General features: G+C 51.3%; 9 protein-coding genes across 9 annotated transcripts; 6 read left to right on the top strand and 3 right to left on the bottom strand.

Moving 5' to 3' along the window:
* The first annotated feature begins 84 nt into the window (after positions 1 to 84).
* EJ05DRAFT_467329 (uncharacterized protein) lies at positions 85 to 6,110 on the top strand. The gene is made up of 5 exons (XM_033742840.1): positions 85 to 755; positions 816 to 1,052; positions 1,102 to 1,536; positions 1,591 to 5,398; positions 5,456 to 6,110. The coding sequence occupies exons 1-5, from the start codon at positions 546 to 548 to the stop codon at positions 5,620 to 5,622; spliced, it is 4,857 nt and encodes a 1,618-aa protein (XP_033598342.1). The 5' UTR covers positions 85 to 545; the 3' UTR covers positions 5,623 to 6,110.
* A 7-nt stretch (positions 6,111 to 6,117) lies between these two features.
* On the top strand, positions 6,118 to 8,236 carry EJ05DRAFT_477954 (uncharacterized protein). Its single transcript, XM_033744347.1, has 4 exons — positions 6,118 to 6,189; positions 6,244 to 6,268; positions 6,344 to 7,022; positions 7,073 to 8,236. Exons 1-4 carry the CDS (start codon positions 6,174 to 6,176, stop codon positions 7,793 to 7,795), a joined length of 1,443 nt encoding a protein of 480 aa, XP_033598341.1. The 5' UTR covers positions 6,118 to 6,173; the 3' UTR covers positions 7,796 to 8,236.
* Positions 8,237 to 11,188, bottom strand: EJ05DRAFT_477953 (uncharacterized protein). The gene is made up of 5 exons (XM_033744346.1): positions 10,774 to 11,188; positions 10,504 to 10,676; positions 10,274 to 10,403; positions 9,849 to 10,217; positions 8,237 to 9,793 (listed from the first exon to the last, which is right to left on the bottom strand). The coding sequence occupies exons 1-5, from the start codon at positions 10,993 to 10,995 to the stop codon at positions 8,645 to 8,647; spliced, it is 2,043 nt and encodes a 680-aa protein (XP_033598340.1). The 5' UTR covers positions 10,996 to 11,188; the 3' UTR covers positions 8,237 to 8,644.
* Positions 11,189 to 12,327: 1,139 nt separating this feature from the next.
* On the top strand, positions 12,328 to 13,404 carry EJ05DRAFT_487717 (ribosomal protein L2; the record flags this gene model as incomplete). Its single annotated transcript, XM_033745634.1, has 5 exons — positions 12,328 to 12,330; positions 12,487 to 12,515; positions 12,566 to 13,074; positions 13,128 to 13,213; positions 13,267 to 13,404. 5 exons carry the CDS (start codon positions 12,328 to 12,330, stop codon positions 13,402 to 13,404), a joined length of 765 nt encoding a protein of 254 aa, XP_033598339.1.
* Positions 13,405 to 14,485: 1,081 nt separating this feature from the next.
* Positions 14,486 to 15,343, top strand: EJ05DRAFT_487716 (BAR-domain-containing protein; the record flags this gene model as incomplete). The annotated part of the gene is made up of 4 exons (XM_033745633.1): positions 14,486 to 14,612; positions 14,671 to 14,838; positions 14,890 to 15,005; positions 15,059 to 15,343. 4 exons carry the CDS (start codon positions 14,486 to 14,488, stop codon positions 15,341 to 15,343), a joined length of 696 nt encoding a protein of 231 aa, XP_033598338.1.
* A 1,086-nt stretch (positions 15,344 to 16,429) lies between these two features.
* EJ05DRAFT_502360 (histone acetyltransferase ELP3) lies at positions 16,430 to 18,212 on the bottom strand (the record flags this gene model as incomplete). The annotated part of the gene is made up of 2 exons (XM_033747241.1): positions 16,430 to 17,850; positions 17,900 to 18,212. The coding sequence occupies 2 exons, from the start codon at positions 18,210 to 18,212 to the stop codon at positions 16,430 to 16,432; spliced, it is 1,734 nt and encodes a 577-aa protein (XP_033598337.1).
* Positions 18,213 to 18,352: 140 nt separating this feature from the next.
* On the top strand, positions 18,353 to 19,843 carry EJ05DRAFT_455014 (succinyl-CoA ligase subunit alpha). The gene is made up of 7 exons (XM_033742461.1): positions 18,353 to 18,655; positions 18,706 to 18,734; positions 18,791 to 18,917; positions 18,967 to 19,029; positions 19,083 to 19,108; positions 19,158 to 19,240; positions 19,294 to 19,843. Exons 1-7 carry the CDS (start codon positions 18,492 to 18,494, stop codon positions 19,792 to 19,794), a joined length of 993 nt encoding a protein of 330 aa, XP_033598336.1. The 5' UTR covers positions 18,353 to 18,491; the 3' UTR covers positions 19,795 to 19,843.
* Positions 19,844 to 20,146: 303 nt separating this feature from the next.
* EJ05DRAFT_81098 (clathrin adaptor, mu subunit) lies at positions 20,147 to 21,845 on the top strand (the record flags this gene model as incomplete). The annotated part of the gene is made up of 4 exons (XM_033749989.1): positions 20,147 to 20,562; positions 20,628 to 20,719; positions 20,769 to 21,651; positions 21,699 to 21,845. Coding segments are annotated over 3 exons (1,387 nt in total), but the record flags the coding sequence as incomplete, so codon positions are not given.
* A 673-nt stretch (positions 21,846 to 22,518) lies between these two features.
* EJ05DRAFT_502357 (uncharacterized protein) lies at positions 22,519 to 22,863 on the bottom strand (the record flags this gene model as incomplete). The annotated part of the gene is made up of 1 exon (XM_033747240.1): positions 22,519 to 22,863. The coding sequence occupies one exon, from the start codon at positions 22,861 to 22,863 to the stop codon at positions 22,519 to 22,521; it is 345 nt and encodes a 114-aa protein (XP_033598334.1).
* Positions 22,864 to 22,981: the final 118 nt, after the last annotated feature.

Below are 22,981 nucleotides of genomic sequence, written 5' to 3'. Positions count from 1 at the left end.
TATTAATAGTGACTCTCCGCAAACTCCCAGAATAGGTGCGCGTGTATCTCAGGCGTCGCGCGCTGTGCAGGGCTGGACCGAATGGAGAGGATCTGTCGCTGAGCACACCAGTTGGCTTTGCTTGGACGCCAGAGCCAGTGACGGATATTGATTCATCGATTCAATGGACGTTCCCATCCTGCCTCCTACATCCCTTCTTTGTTCCCCCCAAAACCCTATATACATATAATCGACTTCCCCGTCGCCGACAGGTGTCAAACGGAGATACACGTTTAAGCATCCGTGAGAGCAACGCAAGCGACCTCCGGCCACGCCACGTTAGTTCAAACCTGAACCTTGGATCCCAACCATCCTTCATCTTTCATCTCATTCCATCACCATCTCCCATAACCTCAACACCATCGCCGTCAACTATCTCATCACGGCGGGCTTGGCCGCCATCACACGTCACGCTCCGCGTCTCACCCTCAGTCGCTCAAGTAAGCAGATGGAATCTTGAAAGGACACCATCTCCCTACGCTTGCCACGCCGTGACATTCGTCAAGATGTCGAATCACGCCGCCTACAACGATGCGCCTTCGCATTCGCCAACCCAGTCTTACTCTCCCACGAGCCGACACCACTCTGCGTACACGAACGCGTTACCTCCAATAACCTCAATAGGCGGTGGCTCGCGCTATTACGACCCAACAACAGATACCGGTGAAAGACCTGTAAGACCAACTTCGCGACATGAGCCTCACTATCAACCGCAGGTAACATTCCTTGGTACCGACTACTGAACCACTGAACAAAAGCTAACCCCGCGACAATAGGCCCAGGAACCCTACAACTACGCCGAATCGCGACCACAATACGACAATCGATACCAATCTCCCGTTGCCACAAGTCATCCACATCCATCAGCACTCCCTCATCCAATCCATACTCCATCATCAACTCGCGTCGATGCTGTTGCGCATTCCCCCATCTCGCCCAAGGTTTATCAAGCTGTAAATAATACTGCAGGCCAGCCCTCTGCAGCCAGTCATAGCCGGCAAGCGTCTCAAGAGGTTCGTGCGCATTAATTTCCTTACGGTACAACGACTAACGCAATAATAGATGGCTTCTTCAAGTCGCAAAGCAGATCCAATGTCTCTCTCGAGTATTATGTCCGGTACAGATACGGAACCTGCAGCTCAGTCTCTACAGCGAAAGCCTTCAAAGACATCCATTCCCACAGCTCCAACAGAATATGCCGATGTCGCCGCTACCTCGCCTAAAGTTGAGCGGCCCGTTAGTAGAAGTACGGCGGTCCTTCCCCGAAGCCCCGAAAAACCTGTGGCCAACGGCGTATCCTACTCGGTGGTACAACGTCCGCCTGTCCATGTCCCTCAACCTGACGAGAGAGACGTCGAACTGGAACTTATGAGGATAGACTCAAAAGATCTTAGTGACGTTGAAGGCCCTGGATGGGAAGCTGAAAAAGAGGAGTACAAACAAAGAGGACTAAAGCGTGCCTTGGCCATAGAACTACAAGAATCAGGCAAGCGCAAGGTTCGTAGTCCTACAAACGTTCCTTTGTCGGCTTCAAGTGCTAACAAACCACAGCGCCGTCGAGCAGCCGGCGTCAAACGATATATCGACGTCTTCGAAGCACATGCAGCCACCTCCAGGATAAAGTTCAACAACGATTTCGGCGAGGACGCTTGGGCTGAGGTCCGCGAGCAAGAGGTAGCCGAAGAGAAGGAAAGAAAGAAGGACATGCAAAGGAAGCGACGACGCGAGAAGACGTTAGCTAATGAGACCCAGAAACGAGATGAAGCTTTTGCTCGAGCACAGCAGGCCGAAAATGATGCCGAGAGAACCAAATACCTCAAAGAAGTCGAGAAGGCCGAAAAGAAGGCCAAAGCAACTACTCATCTTCTTCAAGGTGGCACTCCTAGCAAAGAGTTCCGTGAAATGACGCCTCATGGACCTAATCTAGAGGGTGGCACTATGGGCTCGTTCCAAATGTCAGATGATCCATCGAGCGTATCAAAGCGAGGTGGGAGGAAGGGTACCGGTTCTCGACTACGAAAGAGCAAGGAACAGAAGCAAGCCGAGAAAGATGCAGCAGCTGCCGCACAAGCTGCCATTGAGCGAGGTGACGATCTTCCTGTCATCGCTCCTCGCGAAGAAGCTCGCTTGGAAGCCTTGAAGAATGAGCGAAGTCAAACAGAAGAATCATCCACGCCAGTCGGTCCAATCAGCGGGTACGACTCCAAGGTCTACAATCAGCTGTACGAATCGATATGGAAAGACATCTCTAAGAAAGATGTTGCTAAGGTCTACCGCATCAAAGATAACTCCCTTCAAACGAAACAATCGAACCTTCGTAAGACGGCTCAACTGGCCTCCAAGGAAGCCCGGAGATGGCAAATGCGTACGAATAAGAGCATGAAAGATGTTCAGGCTCGGGCCAAGAGAAGCATGAGAGAGATGCTCACCTTCTGGAAGCGCAACGAGCGGGACGAGCGCGATCAGAGAAAGTTGGCCGAGAGAGCTGAGATCGAAAATGCGAAGAAAGCCGAAGCTGAGCGGGAGGCCAATCGACAGAAGCGCAAGCTCAACTTTCTCATCTCCCAGACAGAACTTTACTCGCATTTCATCGGCAAAAAAGTCAAGACAGACGAGGTCGAGCGTTCGACTGATGATGCCGCTGTGTCGAAACAAACGATCGAAGACAAGAAGGATGCCCATACAATCGACTTGCCTGACAGTGTTGCTGACCCAAATGCAAAAGTCACCAACTTCGAGGATCTCGACTTCGACGCTGAAGACGAGACCGCGCTCCGACAGGCCGCTATGGCTAATGCTCAAAATGCAGTCAAGGAGGCGAAAGACCGTGCTCGTGCATTCAACAACGAAGGGCAGCAGGAGGCCAACTTTGACGATGAAGGCGAAATGAACTTCCAGAACCCGACTAGCCTGGGCGACGTGGACATAGCTCAGCCGAAACTTCTCAACTGTCAGCTCAAAGAGTACCAATTGAAAGGGCTTAACTGGCTTGTCAACTTGTACGAGCAAGGTATCAACGGTATTCTTGCAGATGAGATGGGTCTTGGTAAGACGGTCCAATCGATATCAGTTATGGCGTATCTCGCCGAAGTCCATAACATCTGGGGACCTTTCCTCGTCATCGCGCCGGCTTCCACACTGCACAACTGGCAACAAGAAATCACGCGGTTTGTGCCCGACGTCAAAGTGCTTCCCTATTGGGGTAATGCAAAAGACCGGAAGATTCTGCGCAAGTTCTGGGACCGCAAGCATATCACCTACACGAAAGACTCACCATTTCACGTACTGGTCACATCATATCAACTTGTCGTACAGGATGCACAATATTTCCAGAAGATCCGATGGCAATACATGATTCTGGACGAGGCACAGGCCATCAAGTCATCGCAGAGCTCTAGATGGAAAAGCTTACTAGGCTTCCATTGCCGTAATCGCCTACTTTTAACTGGTACTCCAATCCAGAACAACATGCAGGAGCTGTGGGCCTTACTCCATTTTATCATGCCGAGTCTGTTCGATTCACACGACGAGTTCAGCGATTGGTTTTCAAAGGATATTGAGAGTCATGCCCAGAGCAACACGAAGCTCAACGAGGATCAGTTGAGACGCCTACATATGATCTTGAAGCCTTTTATGTTGCGTCGCATCAAGAAACATGTACAGAAAGAGCTTGGAGACAAAATCGAACTAGACGTCTTCTGCGATCTCACTCATCGACAACGCGCCTACTACACAAACCTGCGGAACAAGATCAGCATCATGGATCTTATTGAAAAGGCCGTCGGCGATGAGCAGGACAGTGCTACGCTCATGAACTTGGTCATGCAATTTCGCAAGGTCTGCAATCATCCCGATTTGTTTGAACGAGCGGAAACAACCTCGCCGTTTTCATTCTCGTTCTTTGCCGAAACTGCATCTTTCATGCGCGAAGGACATAATGTCAATGTAGCGTATTCTGTTCGAAACCTCATCGAGTACCGTGTTCCACGCCTTGTTGGTCGGGATGGCGGGCGGATACATCTACCAGGACCGGACAACAATAAAGCCGGGTGGAGAAACCGCTACCTGCACCACCTGATGAACGTTTGGACACCTGACCATATAGTCCAGAGCTCGGGGGACAACGCTGCATTCTCTTGGTTGCAATTTGTCGATGCATCGGCTAGCGAAGTCGCTCAGATTGCTCGCAGTGATGTCTTCAGTCGAGCTGTCTCAGCTCGCAATAAGAACAGACAGCTTGGTCGACTAGCTGTGGTTTATGATGAAGGAGAAGACGCAGGCTTCACACCCCGACATGCATTGCTAAACATCGTCGAGAGAGCTGATCGTAGGCCTCTTGCTGAGATCACTCCCGAAGGACGAATGGATAACTTGTTAAACGTCTACCGATCTGCATTTGATGACACTGGTCTGAGCACAATCGAGTTGAACTCCAGGCCAGCCGCCTGCGCACCACCGGTCGAGCTTTACTGCGCGAGCCAGGGTACCATCGTAGAGAACCAGAGAGATTTTTTCAACATCAATGTCCGGCAAAATCTCTTCGGCATATCAGAGAAAACCGAGGAACTCTTATTAGAGGCTAAGAAGACTACTGCTCTTATGGCACCAAATGAGATGTTACCGGCGCCCACGTCAAACAAGTCCGGCTATACCCACATCGAAGTTCCGTCGATGCGACGCTTCGTGTCAGATTCTGGAAAACTTGCTAAGCTGGACCAATTGCTCAAGGAACTAAAAGCTGGTGATCACCGTGTGCTTCTGTATTTCCAAATGACGCGTATGATTGATTTGATGGAAGAATACTTGACCTACCGCGGCTACAAGTATTGCCGGCTCGATGGATCCACGAAGCTGGAGGACCGTCGAGATACCGTGTCAGATTTCCAAAGTCGGCCGGAAATATTTGTGTTCCTCCTCTCTACTCGTGCCGGAGGTCTTGGTATCAATCTAACATCCGCCGATACCGTTATTTTCTACGACTCCGACTGGAATCCTACTATCGATAGCCAGGCTATGGATCGCGCTCATCGTCTCGGACAAACGAGGCAAGTCACTGTTTACAGGCTCATTACAAAGGGCACTATCGAGGAGCGTATACGCAAACGCGCACTCCAGAAAGAAGAGGTTCAACGCGTCGTCATATCAGGTGGTGCTGGCGCTGGCGTCGACTTCAACACCAGGTCTCGTGAGAACCGAACGAAAGACATGGCCATGTGGCTTGCAGATGATGACCAGGCGGCTGAGATTGAGAAGCGCGAGGCCGAACTTGCGGCTGCTGAAGCGGCTGCGCCTCCGGGTAAGCGAAAGAAGATGGCCAAGCGGAAGGCAGATGTTAGTCTAGACGAGATGTACCACGAAGGTAAGTTGTGCAATTTTGCCAATGTCCCACAGCAGTAAAATACTGATTACCTTGTAGGTGAGGGTCACTTCGATGATGGCAGTAATAAGCCTTCTGGCGCTGCGACACCTGTGCCCGCAGTGGAAGCACCAGGCAAAGGACGAAGAAAGGGTGGAATGTCGAAAAAGGCGAAGACAATCAAACAGCGTCTTGCCATCATAGATGGTTCGGGAGAGGCGGTTTAGGCAATTGGAAGTTCTTGTATAACTATACACGGCAACGTAAAGTGTGTATTGCGGGCATGGATTTGGCTGCATTGGGACGGTGCTTGGGTTTATTTTACGGTTTCGTCTGAGTCATCGCGAACAAGAAGTTGTGCGATCAGGAACGCCTAGGCTTCTAGAGACTACATCACGTTCCAAAGGATTTATATTTTCAGGCCGCGCTGACAGGGAGCGCGAACATTGATTTGTATATTATTTCGCAAGCTTCTTCCCATGTTTGTTGTCTTACATAGTGCGGTTTCCACAATCAAAAGTAAATAGAATTCTCTATGGCGTATCTAGATCGCGTTACATTGATCTCTTCACCTTATATCAGACATGAAACCACTATTACCTGCAAACGATTCTTATGCTATAATGCCGAGCCGCAGGTTTACGCCAAGCATGAGGGCGGTGAGCTAGGCGGCTGCAGGCATCACAGCTTACTGCCGGTACTAGAGAATACCGAAGACCTCAGCAACACATGCCCACTTCCGCTGGTGCAGAACAATGGACGACCAATAACAACCCTCATGGCAGGCTCAGTGGGTAAATCAATTCTGATAGCCTAGACCATGGAAGCATTGACTGACTGTATTTTAGAGCCACCCCAAACTCAGGCGTCGAGGTACCCATCCCCAACCGCGTGTGCTTTTCATACCCGTCAATATGTAGGAGATGAATATAACTTAGAAACTTCTAGCCTTTCCTTTACCCAGGGCTTTCTCGTCGGCCAGCTTTCGATAGTCGCTCTCATAATATTCTTTATAAAGTTCTTCATCTTCGGCGAGCTTCCCCCCGCCGATGAACGGGCATTCCATCTCTCCTCCCTCCGCCGACAACGTACACTTGCACATCAACGCACCGCCTCAGTGTCCCTCCGACGGAAAGCCTCGTCTGTACTGAGGAATCCTCCTGCGCCTCTAACTGCCGCCTCAATCCTTGCGAAAACATACTATAATGTTCATGGCCACCAGCCAGAAAGCCTGGACTGGTTCAACGTCCTGATTGCGCAGACACTTGCACAACTGCGAGCTGATGCCCGACAGGATGATGCTGTCGTCACATCACTCACAAAGGTCATGAATGGGCCTGGCAAACCAGATTTTGTAGGAGACATCAAGATCACGGAGATTGCCCTGGGAGATGAGTTTCCGATCTTCAGTAACTGCAGGGTCATACCCGTGGAAGAAGGCGGGCTTGGAAGCTCACTTGACGGTGCTGGAGGAGAAGGGGGAAGACTCCAGGCACGTATGGATGTGGACCTCAGCGATGTCATCACTTTAGGTGTAGAGACCACGCTCAGACTGAATTATCCGAAGCCACTGGTCGCAGTGCTTCCTGTTGCGCTCGCCGTAAGCGTTGTAAGATTCAGTGGAACTGTACGTCTTGCTTTAAGCCTCTTCACACATAATCTGCTTACATGCCCTAGCTCGCACTCTCATTCATACCTTCCTCGCCCGCACCTGAGTCTGATCTGCCCTACACACCCACAAATTCTGCCCATCCACCCCACAAACCCACCTCACAAACCCCATACCAAACACAGTCTGACCCCAATTCAGCCCGTCCGCCCACCACTCTCGCATTCACTTTTCTCGACGATTACCGCCTCGATCTCTCCGTCCGCTCCCTCGTCGGCTCACGTTCGCGCCTCCAAGACGTGCCCAAAATAGCACAGCTCGTCGAATCACGTATCCATGCCTGGTTTGACGAGCGCGTCGTCGAGCCGCGCTTCCAGCAGATCATCCTCCCCAATCTATGGCCCCGCAAGAAGAATACGCGTGGTGGCGCCGACGACGACGAATTGGCAGTCGAGGACGACCTGGACGAGTTGGGAACCCCACTCGGAAAGGGCACACCAAGAACGAGGGGACGTAGACGAAGCAGCGCTGCACTGCGAAGGAGAGGCACAGCAGAAAGCGGTGCACAGACCGGTTTCGCGGAGAGGATGGAGGCCGAAGGCCAGAGATTGAGAGAGGCAGAGGAACGCGCTGGCATTCGGCCGCGGGCCGCGGGGAGTGGTCATGAGAGGACTAGAGACAGGAGTTCTGATCTGAGGTATAGATCTAGGCCTGGACCGAGCGTGAATGTGACGAGCTCAAGGGATGCTGCGGAATGGGCGATGCCCGGGCCTATGCCAAGCGGAATCTAGCATGGACATCTGCATAAGCATATTTGACTAGGAAACTTGTATGCAGATAGTGAAAGAAACAAATCAACATGAAAAGCGTGATAACTCGTTAACTTTCTCCTAGAGCCGCGCGTCTCCATGCCCGTTAATCTTGTATTACATGTAGGCTGGACGTCGAGCTTGGGTATACTCAGCACCAGTCGAGACCACACATCCATTGGCCTTGGGAGGCATCGGTACGTAAATGAATGGTTTGGATTTGTGTGGGACACATTCCAACATAACAGAAAGATCAGCTTTCATTAGATACCATTAGATGTCTTTGGTAGAGACAAGAGTCGTAGACCACAGCACCGGACATGCAGCCGCAGAGGGTATGTACCATGGTGACGCTGCGAGCTGGTCTTTTTGTTTATTACCTTATTAAAAGATCACAACGAGATCAATAGGGGGCGACACAGAAGGGCATGAACATTATAATATTTCGCGCAAATGTAAAATACATGTAAGCAAGCAAATTCCGTCATGCCTGCAGATCAGATCCAATAAAACAAATTGTTTCGATTCATATAATCCGTCTGCCAAAAAACGATCCTAGTCAGTACAATGAGAACACGAGACCCGCTTGAAAAGAGTCTTCTCTGTAAGCTTGACGTGTCTATGTCATAAATGGATGACGAACGCGATTAAGGGGGGGTCTATGAGTCTGAATACACCTTGAGCCAAAGTGCGTTCCCAGATAGCCGACCGATTTAACACCGCTCAAATGGTCCATGAATCTTACACTACTCCAGCACCAGCCCACTAAACGTTGGGCGGAGGATGTAATGTTGTACTTTCGAGTCACAGGTATGGCCGATATTGCTGAGGCTATTCCTGAGAGGCAGCTTGGTTTGGGTAGAGGCTTGCCAGGGGGGGAAGTCCATTTTGTGCAGCACTGGTGTTTTGTGTCGGTGACGTGTGTACAGGAGTGCCGGTCAGAGGATACGCCTGTGAAGCTTGGTATTGAGAAACAGGCAAAGGCTTCGCATATTGAGCCGGAGGCGATGCGATTGCTGGAGTGGCCGTGAACCCGTTCGCTGGGCCAGCATAATTAGTCAGCGGGTAGGCAATGCGAGGGGGAGAAGCGTGAGACGCCGGGGGTGGCACTCTATCTTCTACTTGAGCTGCAGTGGTAACAATGGGCGCAGTAGCGGGGACGACAAGAGTTGGCGCTGTACCTGCAGTGGGTGCGGCGGGTGCCGTTGATACGGTTTCGGATACAGGCTGTCCATTTCGGTTCAGCACGCGTGACTCAGGCCGAGCAGTCTGAGCAGATGAGGCTTTGGGTTCCTGCGTACGCGCTGAAGGCGGTGCCGCGACTTGTGTCATCTCTTTGTCTTCGTTGGTATCAGACGTGGAGTTGGCGGTGAACTCCTTCCCCTCCCCATATCTCAATACTGTGACAAGACTTGGTGCTTCGGCGTCGCTCATGTCTTCGTCTTCGTCGGAGACGTCTCTAGCTTTGACCTCGTCGTCGCTTTCATCGCCATCATCCCACTCATTCCCAGATACAGACGCACCATCGTCTTCGTCAATCTCATCTGAATCATACGTGTCAATGTTCCTGTTGTTCCTGCTGCCCCGGGACCAACCATTCGCCGCAGGTTTAGCAGCCGCGCGGGTGGCTCTTCCATGTGATGGCCGTTGAAGCCCGTCTGAGCCATCCGTGGCAGGTGAGCCTACGTCTCCGGTAACTTGACCACTGAGGAGAGATTCTCCGTAAGCACCGTGCTGTCGTGTTCGAACCTGACGGCCGCTTGCAGTCACAGTTGGTCTTGAAGGGTCGGTAGATGAGTCCCGTCCTCGATATCTCGTAGATCGCGCACCTGAGCCAGCTTCTGATGCGTCATCTTCTTCATCCGAGAAAGTATACCTCATGCGTTTGCCACGAGTGCGACCTTCGTATAGGGAGAATCCAGGCTCTGGCCGTGTGAACTGGGCCTTCCGTGATTGACGATATTCTCGCCGCTTGCGTTTCTAGTTATGAGTCAGTTTACCTGTGACTATGCGAGAAGTTTACTGTTCTACACACCTCTTCTGTGGCTTCCAGGCGTATGATACCATTCTTGATACTTTCCGCTAGCCTGCGAGCAGCCTGAGAGCCCTCCTCCCCCAGCTTGCCCGCCTGGGTACGTAGTTCTTCGAGGGTACCTGCAACGCTTATCCATACATTCGTTTTGAGTGCTGGGTTACTTTCACGATATAATCGAAAGACTGTGTCGTCCTTGCCTTCGATCAGCCAGTAACGACGCTTATCACTATCGCGGCCCCATGGTTGTACGGAAAGTGGTTGATTCCTGTCGTCATCATGACGGGCCTGCTTGTAGCTTTCCTTGATCATGTCCTTGATCTTTGTCGATTCATTAAGACTCCAGTGAATCAATGTCTTCAGAAGGATGAGCTATATAGAGATGGTCAGCTATAGCAGGGTGGTACCAATAGAGGCATAGATCTCACACGTTCGATAGGGCTCATAGTGATGAAGTTATTCGCTCCCAACAGAGGATTGGTCCCATTCCATACTCTTGGCCATTGGGCTCTGTTTGCCGAGATAGCCTCTTCCAAGGCGCGCCCATAATGACCTCTCCTATAGCATTTGGATCGTCAGTAGGAATTCCCAGTATAAGATATAGCTGTGCACTGGCTGCAACAAGGTGTATATAAGTGAACAGTTAGGGACGACTAACTCGGGAGGCTTTTGTCTGTTCAGGACGAGGTAAAGGAGCGAGCACAGGAGGTTCTCTGCCATCGGACCAGGCGGGGAATCCGTAACCGCCCTCTCAAGATCTTGTGGACCGAAATTTATCACGCCTTTCGGAGGGAAAACGTCCGCGAAGCGTGCTCTAAACATGACGATGAACTGTGCGATAGAGATGGTCAGCGCGACACGAGCTTGGGGAGCGAGGCCGGCGTGCAATCACGTCGATGGCGACGCGATTTACGCGCCAATGACTTACGGCAATATCAGCATTGTCTTCGAAAACGAGTTCATGTGGCGGCGAAGCTGCGCGCTTCTTCTTTGCTGGAGAAGCATCTTCCGCATCGAGATCGTCGTCCTCGTCAACCTTGCGCTTCGACTTCTTGAGCTTCAACTTTTTCGCAGGCTGGACAATATCTTCAATTTCAAGTTCCTCATCAGAAGGAGGTGGCTCCGAAAGTGAAGAATCGGTGTCGCTCATCGTCGTAGTGGTGGGTGGTAAGAAAGTGCTGAGGTGGATGAAGGGAGGTGAGCTGCAGTTGTCTCCAGCTTAGGTCAAGCGACGGCGGCCAACTTGAACCCGGTATTGGTGCAGATCAAATATTACCAGATTGAACGGGCTATGGCACACTGATTGAGAGCTGGATGAACGTGTAACGGTTTTTTGATTATTTGTTCTGTAAGAAGTGCACACTACATAGTCAAAGCGCATTCATCGCTAGAAGCATTCTTCGGCATGATTCCAAGTATTCCTTCCGCAAAGGTAAGAACACAAATGGAAACACAAATGGGACTACTTGTCTCAATATCTGCTCAAAACAGATAGAGCATGCGATGTATTTGCATTGTACAATAGCTCAAACTTCCGCACTAGCCAGTATCGCATATTCTGCAGCGCGTGTAGTATTGTTGAGCGTGCCCGCTATTGGAGTCCTTACAGGTGAGATCGACGCACTCACCAGACAGCGGTTCGGGAGAAGGCCACGCAGTGTCCTCTGTGTGAACGCCCGGTGTGGTAAGGGCCCTACTCATATGCAGGTGACAAGAGTTCTGTCGTTTTGTCGCGTACCAATCGATCTTGAAGAGTCTGCTGGATGAACAGGTGTATACTGCAAGTCAGGCGCAAATATACAAAATTGAGCACGAGCGGCTCGTAATGGAATTTACAGCAGCTAAGAGCCCCGTTGGCATCAATTTCTACGTCCATACTCTTCCCAAGCTCTTGAATCTCGGCTTTCTACCACCTTCGAATAACATCATAAGTCTCTCGCATCGCTCCTTTAGTGATGGCATAGTTTGCAGTATCGTATCAGTAGAGGTGACACCGTGTGAATCTCTTCTCACTACAGCCACTACTGCTGATTGCGCGTCTAAGCAGTCGACTGCACTTGTATCGTATTACAGATGCTTTACGAACGATTAGCTGCCATGAGACGGAACAAGAGCCCTAAAACGAGAGCATTACTATGCAGCTACATATTGACGAAGGCATCCTGGATTGTTAAACCTTGGTAAGTTCTCGCACATAGCCTGGCATCTAGAAGGCGGCTGAGGCTCTTATGCAAGAGCACTACAGTCAGCGGTGGCTAAAAGGCTCCCGAAATTAATCTTTCAGTAGGAAGTCTATTTTATTGACGATGCGAATGGTGATGAGGTATATAGTGATAATGCAGATGTAAGTGGGTCCGGGGGGTTCGCTCTTGTTGGCCTCGAATTACCGAGAAGCAGCCGATAAGCGAATTTGCACTCACCCACAACTACCACCAAGGTCTATTCCTCGCATCACGAATCCGACGACAAAGCGACAGCAAAGATGGTACGTTCAGCACAGGATACACTGGGTCAGGTCGACAGTATCTATTCTCCTCGGGTCGACATATTTTCATAGCCGGTCGAGGATGCGATTGGAGCTGGGCGCTTGATTCCACTCATCTACGAAAGTTATCGAGGCACAATTGCTAACGTGTCACAGGGTCGCGTTATTAGAAATCAGAGGAAAGGGTCAGTTTAAAGAGATGCAGTTATTGGCGGTATAACTGACATGATCGTAGTCGCGGCTCGATCTTCACAGCCCATCAACGCCTAAACAAGGCCCCAGCGAAGTTCCGCGTCCTCGACTACTCTGAGCGTCATGGATATGTCCGTGGTATCGTTAAGGATATCATACATGATCCCGGTCGTGGAGCTCCTCTCGCACAAGTCACCTTCCGAGACCCGTACCGTTACAAGCTCCGCACCGAGACCTTCATCGCTAACGAGGGAATGTACACTGGACAATTCATCTACGCTGGAAAGAATGCCAGTTTGACTGTCGGCAACGTTCTACCGCTAGGCTCTGTCCCCGAAGGTACCGTCGTTACAAACGTTGAAGAGAAGGTGGGAGACCGTGGTGCGCTTGGCCGTACATCCGGAAACTACGTCACCGTGATTGGACACAACCCTGACGAGGGCAAGACCAGAATCAAGCTTCCCAGTGGTGCTAAGAAGGTCGTCAAGAGCAGTGTTCGTGGCATGGTCGGTATCGTTGCTGGAGGTGGCCGAACAGATAAGCCGATGCTCAGTATGTTCAGTCCGGACCGTCAGGATGGGCATTGGCTAACGCAATAATTACAGAGGCCTCGCGTGCCAAGCATAAGTTCGCTGTCAAACGCAACTCATGGCCCAAGACACGTGGTGTTGCCATGAATCCCGTCGACCATGTAAGGATCACACATTGGACTCAAGTTGAAGATACTAACATGTATTCGTGCAGCCTCACGGTGGTGGTAACCACCAGCATATTGGTAAAGCGTCTACCATCTCTCGATTCGCTGCCCAAGGTCAAAAAGCTGGTCTCATTGCCGCGCGGAGAACTGGTCTGCTCCGTGGTACCCAGAAGACGAAGGATTAAGGGAATTAAGGGTGCTGGGTGCATGGCTTATGGTGTTCTTAGTTGCTGCAAAATTTGGGAACCCCAGGCAGCGCTGTTTCTTCTACCTGACAAAATAAATGCATGGTATTATGAGCATTCCAACCGGACCATGATGCCCGACGTGAGATTGTCCCCGCCATGTCATATCAGTACATGGAGTCTCGTTCCCGTCTCATGACGACAGAGGTCCACATGTAGGCCAGACAATATTAAGCAGAAAGTATGAATGACACCTATGTACGGAACGAACATCTGGTGCTTGGCATTGCAGTGAGCACTGAGTGGTAAACTGCTGCAGGATCACACCAAGACTTGTCGGGGATCCTCCGCAGCCGTCGTCTCGGAGGTGCCCAAGCTATTATTAGAGCTAATCAATGTGTACATCATGCTCAGCATCAATGGTTGGACAGACGAAGACGCGCGCATATTGTAGTAACCTCAACAGGGCCAGCAGGTCGTCAGTCGTCCAAGGCGAGATAATCCATCGGTCCGCCCGACCTGCCCTGGGCTGGTAGACCGTTGAAGGCCTGACCGGGCGCGCGATTGATTCGGCAGGCGTGGGTTGCCGCCCTGCAGCACCTCAGGCCCCGGTGGCTTGGTACGCCCTGCGGTCTTTATGGCTAGCTCAGCCTACCTGTTCCTTCCCTCCCAGCGACTAATTATCTGATCCGCTTTTTGCTTGGCACGTCCGATAGAGCTATTTCGAAACTGTGAATAATACACTAGTTACAAGAGGTCTGGCCGTTGATTCTGAAAAATATTTTACTCACTTCCTCCCTTCACACTGCAACCCGTTGTCTGTCTTTGTCTATCTGTCGTTTAACAACTTATTTCTTTGTCACTCGCTCGCTCGTTCTTTGAAGGCCTCTGCCAATTAATACCCGGAGACCCCTCAAACCTCACCCCGCCCCAACTCCAAAGCAATACCGGTTCACTGTTGAAACCATTACGCCACCGGCCTCGTAGCAATTTGGTGCCCTTAAGACCACACGACTTCCCTATCCACTCCGATCATATCGTCCCTTTTTTTCTCTAGCACCCACCATTACTCTTTGCAAATATGAATGTCAACAAGAAACTCGATCGCTTCAAGCAATGGGCTGGAGAGCGGATGGGAGGGGAAGTGAAGACCAACACCTCAGATGAGTTTAAGGATCTGGAACAAGAAATGCAGTTGAGACATGACGGTTTGTCACTCCGTCGCGGCTACAGGAGTGCCCCTGCAGGATGCTAATCTCTTAAAAGGGATGGACAAGATGCACAAATCCGTCAATGCCTACGTCAAATACCTGAATAAGCGCAGTGAGCTTGATGACAAGGAAAAGGCCATGCCTGTAGGTGCCTTTGGCTCCATAATGGTTAGCCACAGTGACGACTTCGAACCAGACTCGGAATTTGGCAACTGTTTGAAGAGTGAGTGCATAATATCAACATATTATCAACATTGTACTGAAACACAGACAGCTCTGGGAAGAGCCAATGAGCGCATTGCTCGCGTCCAGGAAAATTACGTCTCGGAGGCCACGAGTACATGGTTGGAGTCAGCAGAGAGGTCTCTTGCACAAATGAAAGAGTACCAGGTGAGTGAGTCTACATGGAGTTTGTATGAGCGACGGTCTGATAAGTTTCCAAGGCGGCTCGCAAGAAGCTTGAGGCTCGACGACTAGCATACGATACTTCACTTGCCAAGATGCAGAAAGCCAAGAAGGAGGACTATCGTACCGAAGAAGAGCTCAGATCTCAGAAGGCGAAATACGAAGAGTCCAGTGATGAGGTTCTGAGGCGAATGCAAGATATAAAAGAAGCTGAGGCGGACAGTGTGCAAGATCTGACGACGTTCTTGGAAGCAGAGTTGTCCTACTACGATCGTTGCCGTGAGGTCCTTCTACAAGTCAAAAGAGAATGGCCTGTTGTGTAAGATTTATAACCAAGATGCTGTGCAGACGATTGTGACTAACAGGAAACAGATCTACAGTCGGCACATCTGGTGAATCGCGAAGAGGACCACGGTCACGGTCTAATACAGCACATGATTACGACAGTCGCTTCAATGGCATTGAGGAGGAGCCTCTGCCCGCGCCGCCCAGGATCACTATACCAAGAAGTACCACACGAAGTCAATCCACAAACTACGAAACACAGAGCCCTGATCGCTATATCGGGCGACCAAACTATCAGAGATCGACTACGTTCGAGGGTCCATCAAGTACCCCACGAGAGGAATCTCCAGCACCCATGCCTCGCTTGTCAAAAGTACCGACAGATCCAACGTCAATCCTTGCGAGTCGCACACAGCTACGCCCTGTTCATAGACCCAGAGTTGACACCGACAATGGTAACTACCCTTCAGATGGTTCTGTGAATGGAAGTAGTAGCCCCTTCCGAGATCGTTCACCCTCACCTGCCACTTCATATGGTAGCCAGAGAAGCACCAGCTGGGCTACAGGAGAGACTGGAGCTACTGGTTACAAACGAGCGCCTCCGCCTCCGCCTGCTCCACGAGTAGGTGCTAGTGGGAAGAAGCCTCCACCACCTCCTCCACCCCCTAAAAGGAGCGCTTTGAATCAGCACGAAGTCTCACACTACTAGTAGCATATAGACTACTTCATTTTTGTCCGTGGTATTTTATGTCTGTGATTCTGTCACGCTCAAGTCTCATCTTTTGTGGTAAGGGTGTCATTTAGCTTATGGGGCGTTATTCGATATGAGGCGTAATAGGAGTCAAGGATGAACCTCATTCTAGATACGAGGCACCTTTGTAGCATTGCTATAGCTGCAGGCCAGCAATGTAGCGAAAGAATGATGGAGGTGCGCAGGCAGTGTATGATGCACTGCGCCAGATAAACTTTTCTCCCATATGAACTGTTCGAATGTTCTCGTGTCTCATCTGAATGCAGATTGTTGCACCTTGCTCTGAATGTCCAACTATCAAAATCTACGCCAGCAATGCAGAACGCCTGTCCACTTCCTTTTCGATAGAGCCAGAGAAATCCCCGCATATACTTCACGGGTCGTCTTCTTGAACGATCATCTTGGACATATATGGTCCGTCCAGCCAGTACCCGAGCCGAGCATAATACGACCTGACCCCAACGCCTGAAATGACAGAAATCTTCTCACTCCAATGTTCATCCCGCGCAATCCTCTCCGCCTCCTCCATCAACAAGGTCCCATACCCCTGGTGCTGGAACTTCTTCGGATCACGCGCATGCACCGGCACAGCACTCCCGTACACATGCAGCTCACGCACCAAGCTCGTCGGCTGGCCAGTCAGCTCCGGCCGGAAGGTATGCGTCGTGCTGCATTTGCGCAGTCGTAGCAGGGCAATAAGAATATCCTGCTTCGGGTCCTCGTACGCTAGGAAGGTCTCCCAGCCCCCGTTCGCATAGTAGTCGCGACGCACAAGTTCGACCTGGGCGGGTCGGATCTTGTTCTTGACTTCGTTGATGCCGACTTCGCGGGTACGCACGTCACGACAGGTTGTTCCAAAGTCCTTCATGCGTGCGAGTGCGAGCTCGCGTAGGTTGCCGTTCTCGACGCCTGCGGTCACGAGTGGCATGGGGATGTCGCGCTGAACGCGGTAGATGCGTGTCCATGGCGGGACGAGGGCTAGGATCCGCGCGACGAGATCTATGAGGGCGTTTGGGGTGTAGTTTTTGTATCGCCCTGTGCGCCATAGCTCGTATAGCCCTGTGCCGCGGATGACGAGAGTGGGGTAGATTTTGAGGCCGTCGGTGCGAAATGCTGGGTTCTCAAAGTACTCGCGGAACTGGTCGAGGTCGCGCTCCATGCCCACGTTGGGTAGGTCGGGCATCATGTGTGAGACGACTTTGAAGCCAGCATCTTTGGCCAGCCGGAATGTTTCGGCAACGGCGGCAACGGTGTGGCCGCGATTTGTATCTCGAGCGACGTCTTCGTAGAGAGATTGCACGCCAATCTCGAGACGTGTGCAACCATAGCGGAGCATAGCTGAGAGATGTTGGTCCAGGCAGTAGTCTGGGCGAGTTTCTATGGTTATGCCTACGCATTTGATATTACTCATCTCGCCAGCGGCGACGGCCTCGTCTACGTTATTCGTTTGATATCCACTGAGGGCGTTGTGGAGCTGCGATATAAATTCATCTCGGTAGCTTTCTGGCAATGACATGAAGGTGCCACCCATGATAATGTACTCCACCTTGTCTACACTATGGCCTAGGGACTTTATTTGGTCGACTCTTCCTCTCGCTTGTTCATAAGGGTCATAACGGGCACGAATCGCTCGCATTGACGTCGGTTCGTAGCCTGTGTATGACTGCGTAGAATACTCGAAATCTGAATCTGGACCTCCGGGGCAATACACGCATATATTGCCAGTATAAGATATGTGAGGACACCGGTGGGGTTTGCACATCACAGCTACAACTGCTATCCCTGATGATGTCCCTGTGCAGGTAGTCAGTACAAACTCAAGTAGAGAACAGTGGTAGCATACGTATCGGCTTTGCTATTAGCTTTGGCAATATGTATTTCTTATAGTGCTCTGGTACGGCAGCGATGATAGCAGTTAGTGGGGGTTGACTCTTCAGGAAATGCTTCTTTGCAATTTGCCCTCGAAGTGCATTAAGATTGAGGTCCTTCTTAGGCTTTGACCCGTCAGCCTGAGCCTCATAATCGTCTATCAAGGCACTGGCAATGTCGGCGCATGCCCTCATGTAACGCTCGTTCTCGGGTGCCAATTTCACATTGCTCTTTGGCTTCGGCCCTCGAGCCTTTGTCCGAGTCTCAGTTAGGGTCGTTGTGGCCATGATGTGCTGGGCGCACTTGCGCTGTTTGCTGTTTGGATGCGCGAATATTGATGGTGCTGTTATATATGGATTGAAGTCTGGGCGGCGGTAAACCTTGTCCAGGGCGAAACTTATCTAGAAAAACGACGCTAAGGCTGCGGGCATGAATGGAACCTCCGACGAGCAAGTGACAAACCTTCAAACCAACCGCACCTCGGGTATCTCGCATCTCGCAACGATCGCCGAACTCAACATCTGTTTCCTTTCCTCTCGAGCCTGTTCCGTTTCCTGGCAAGCTTCATGATGCAGGCTTTCCGTCGTCCCCTTTCCTCTGCCGTGCAGAGCGCTGTCCGCAAGCAGGGTTACGCAACTGGGTCTTCGCAATATGCTCAAACGGTTCAGAATCTGAGGATAAACGGCGACACCAAAGTGGTCTACCAGGGCTTTACTGGTCGTCAGGGAACGTACGTAAAAAGAATCCAATTGACGCGAAGCATTACTGACAAGTATGCAGCTTCCATGCTCAACAAGCTATCGAATACGGTACTGAAACCTGACTCCCTTTCATCCAATGCGCATATGAACTAAAGACTGCTCAGGCACGAACATTGTCGGAGGCACAAACCCAAAGAAGGCTGGGACGGAGCATCTTGGCAAGCCTGTCTTTAAGAATGTAGAAGAAGCTGTAAAGCAAGCAGGAGCCAATGCATCAGCTATCTTCGTTCCGTACGAAGCTCTACAGGCGCGATCAATGCTCAGATGCTAACATTAATAGTCCGCCATTGGCTGCTGCTGGTATTGAAGAAGCCATCTCTGCAGAGATTCCCTTAGTCGTTTGGTAAGCAGTCAAACATAATCTTCTGGTTGAAGTGAGAAGCTAAGTGCCCCTAGTATTACTGAGGGAATTCCCCAGCATGGTATGCGATAAGACACAGTTTTGCCGTACATCTGAACTGACTCGACTAGACATGGTTCGCATTACTGATATGCTGAAATCACAAAGCAAGACTCGTCTTGTCGGCCCTAACTGCCCTGGTATAATTGCTCCAGTAGGTGCCTTTGTTCGTGGACTTTAGGTGTTGGACGCTTACGCTACGGACAGGGACAATGTAAGATTGGAATCATGCCCGGCTTCATTCACAAGCGTGGACGCGTCGGTATCGTGTCTCGTTCCGGAACTCTGACCTACGAAGCCGTCAATCAGACCACTCAGGCCGGTCTAGGACAATCACTCGTTGTTGGTATCGGTGGTGATCCCTTCTCTGGAACCAACTTTATTGACTGCTTGAATGTGTTCCTCAAGGACGAGGAAACGGATGGAATCATCATGATCGGAGAGATTGGCGGCTCGGCTGAGGAGGACGCTGCCGATTTCCTAAAGCAGTACAACACTGAGAACAAGCCAGTTGTCAGCTTCATCGCCGGCATCTCTGCGCCTCCTGGTCGCCGAATGGGTCATGCTGGAGCGATTGTCAGTGGTGGCAAAGGAGATGCAAATTCCAAAATCACCGCTCTCGAGGCCGCCGGTGTTGTAGTCGAGCGAAGCCCAGCATCTCTCGGCAAGACGTTGTACAGCGAATTCACAAAGAGGGACTTGATATAAATGGCAGGCATTGATGATGTTATTCTGGGAGATACCTTTCGGCTGGTGGCCAAACGTTGTAGCCGGCTTCTATCTAAATCCCTCCGGCTCAGCAATTCTTGTATCATGCATTTCCAATTTCTATGAGAGTTTCGTTGCGTCAGTATACAGCACCTAGGAGCGACCATTGTTACGATATGCACCTGTTTATTGCATGAATCGATGCAAAGCGTATGCAGAGGATGAACGTGTGATATGTGGAACACTTTCATCTGTGTTGTTATGTGAACCCCTTCGAATGAGATCCGGATACGTGAGTTAACCCGATATATCACCGACGGAGGTAACAGCTACCTCCAGGGGAGCAGCCAGCCATGACCATATATCAGCTCCCAAGTTGTCTAGGCGGATTCTCGTGTGCTTTTGACTGTCGCTTCTCCCACCTGCCCAAGATGCTCTCCGGTATACTCATCTTCAATCAAAAGGGCGAAAACCTCATTTTCAGAGCGTTCCGCAACGACTGCCGTCCCCGCCTTGCCGACGTCTTCCGCATACAGGTGATATCGAATGCGCAGGTGCGGTCGCCAATCCTGACACTGGGCTCGACGACTTTCAGCCATGTCAAACACGAAAACATCTATCTGGTTGCGGTCACAAAGAGCAATGCGAATGCGGCGTTGGTGTTTGAGTTCCTATACCGCCTCATAGCACTGGGCAAAGCATACTTTAACAAGTTTGACGAGGAGGCCGTGAAGAACAACTTTGTCCTGGTTTATGAGTTGCTAGACGGTAAGGTTATGCCTTGGCGGAATTGGACTTGGGGGGGAAGGGGTGTAGGGCTGACAACGGCACAGAGATCTTGGACTTTGGATACCCTCAAAACACGGAGACAGACACGTTGAAGATGTACATCACGACGGAAGGGGTCAAGTCTGATAGGGTCATGGTGCGGGCAGTAGTACACGACGAGAGTGCAAGGGCTAACCATGATGTAGGAGGACTCGTCGAAGATAACGATGCAGGCCACCGGGGCGCTCTCATGGCGGAGGGCTGACATCAAATACCGCAAAAACGAAGCGTTTGTCGATGTCATCGAGGACGTCAATCTGCTCATGTCGGCGACAGGCACGGTTCTGCGCGCCGACGTGAACGGACAAATCGTGATGCGCGCATATCTTTCCGGCACCCCCGAGTGCAAGTTCGGCCTCAACGATCGGCTCACGCTCGGTGACGAGAATGTACAGCCGCCGTCCGGGAACCGCGCGGGAACAAAGGCTACCCGGGCAGCGGCAGGGAGCGTTACCTTGGAAGACTGCCAGTTCCACCAGTGTGTGAAGCTCGGCAAATTCGACTCGGACAGGATCATAAGCTTTGTCCCGCCCGACGGTGAATTCGACCTGATGAGATATCGCGCGACGGAGAATGTGAACTTGCCCTTCAAGGTACAGGCAATCGTGAACGAAGTCGGGAAGACGAAGGTGGAGTACAGCATCGCGATCCGCGCCAATTACAGCTCCAAGCTTTTTGCAACAAACGTCGTAGTCCGCATACCGACGCCGCTGAACACGGCCAAGGTCACGGAGAGATCGAGCACAGGCAAGGCCAAATACGAGCCCGAGTCCAACAACGTCGTGTGGAAGATTCCGCGGTTCACCGGCCAGAGCGAGTTTGTGCTCAGCGCAGAGGCCCAGCTGACAAGCATGACGAACCAAAAGGCATGGAGCCGGCCGCCGCTGGGCCTGAGTTTCTCCCTGCTCATGTTTACGAGTTCCGGGCTGCTGGTGCGGTACTTGAAGGTGTTTGAGAAGAGCAACTACAGCAGCGTCAAGTGGGTGCGGTACATGACGAGGGCGGGAAACTATGAGATACGGTAAGCACGTGTGGATCTGACTGCGAGGACTTGGGCTGTCCCTGACTTGACGTAGGTTTTGAGCATTAATTACAGCGTCAGAGCAAGTCGATTCATCGCGGTCCCGTCCCGGACTGGACTGGACTGGACTGGACCCGGACCGGAACCTATATCTTTGAATCCCGTCGACCTGGCTTCCTGACAATCGGGAGGGTCGCTTCAATGACCAGCTTGGCTAATATAAATACATTACCGCCCTAATCCTAATACACAGCCACCGACCAAACCACTGGAGCGAAAACGGTACAACACCACCGATTGGCGGCGCAACCCAAAGTCAGCCGTCAAGCTGCTCATATGCGTCCGAAACCCATTATGCTTCGCGGAGATTCCCATTAATGTGTTTAGAAGGGGGGGGCATGGGGAGTAGGTCACGCCTCGAGCGAATTGGGTTTTTTTTTTTACTTTTTAGAACGAAAGGGAGCATGACGAAGGGGGGGTTTGTTCCGTGGGGTGATGTGGGTGTGAGCTTGAGCTTGAGTATGAGCTTGAGGTTCGTCAGGCTCGAATCGCATGTTGCGTGGTGGTGGTGGTGGTGGTGGTGGTGATGGTGATGATGATGATGATGATGATGATGCATATGGTAGGCAACGAGGGCGGAGGAGGAGGAGGAGGAGGAGGGGGGGGGGAGCTCAGATATTTGGCTAGCTAGTATTCAAATGCCAGATCTATTAGCTGGGAGATGAGTTTGTCTGTGGATTTGTCTGTGGATTTGTCTGTGGATGTGTGAATGCTGGCTGACTGGCTGACTGACTGAATTACTGACTAACTGACTAACTAACTGACCTACCGAACGACTGACGGGACGAATATAAGAGGAGGAGCGAGCATGGACGTTAGTTACTCTCCCGCCCGGCTCCGGTGGTCAAGACTCGAAACGCAATGTCGACGTTTGTGTGTTTTTTGGTTCTTGGGTTCTCGCGGGGTGGCTTGGTGGTTGTGGTGTTGGTGTTGGTGGTGGTATCGTCATGGTTATCGTCATGGTTATCGTGGTTGTCGTGGTTGTCGTGGTTGTCGTGGTTGTCGTGGTTGTCAGCGTCGTGGGTGATGATTATACTGAATGGGCTGATGATGCTCGTTCGTGAGATGGGACGGGATGAGATGAGATAAGATGAGGCAGATGAGACGAGACTTGGTAAATATCGATCCGAGGAAGTGGGGAAAGGGGCGTCGATGGGCATGGCTTGACTGACCTGACTGACCGGAGAGAGACACGGAGAGAGAGAGAGACACGGAGAGAGAGAGAGACACGGAGAGAGAGAGAGACACGGAGAGAGAGAGAGACACGGAGAGAGAGAG

The sequence above is a fragment of the Pseudovirgaria hyperparasitica genome (assembly GCF_010093815.1).
Source record: "Pseudovirgaria hyperparasitica strain CBS 121739 unplaced genomic scaffold EJ05scaffold_12, whole genome shotgun sequence".
Lineage (NCBI taxonomy): Eukaryota > Fungi > Ascomycota > Dothideomycetes > Acrospermales > Acrospermaceae > Pseudovirgaria > Pseudovirgaria hyperparasitica.
Note: the sequence above shows the minus strand (reverse complement) of the source record. Positions and strands in the feature narration are given on the sequence as shown.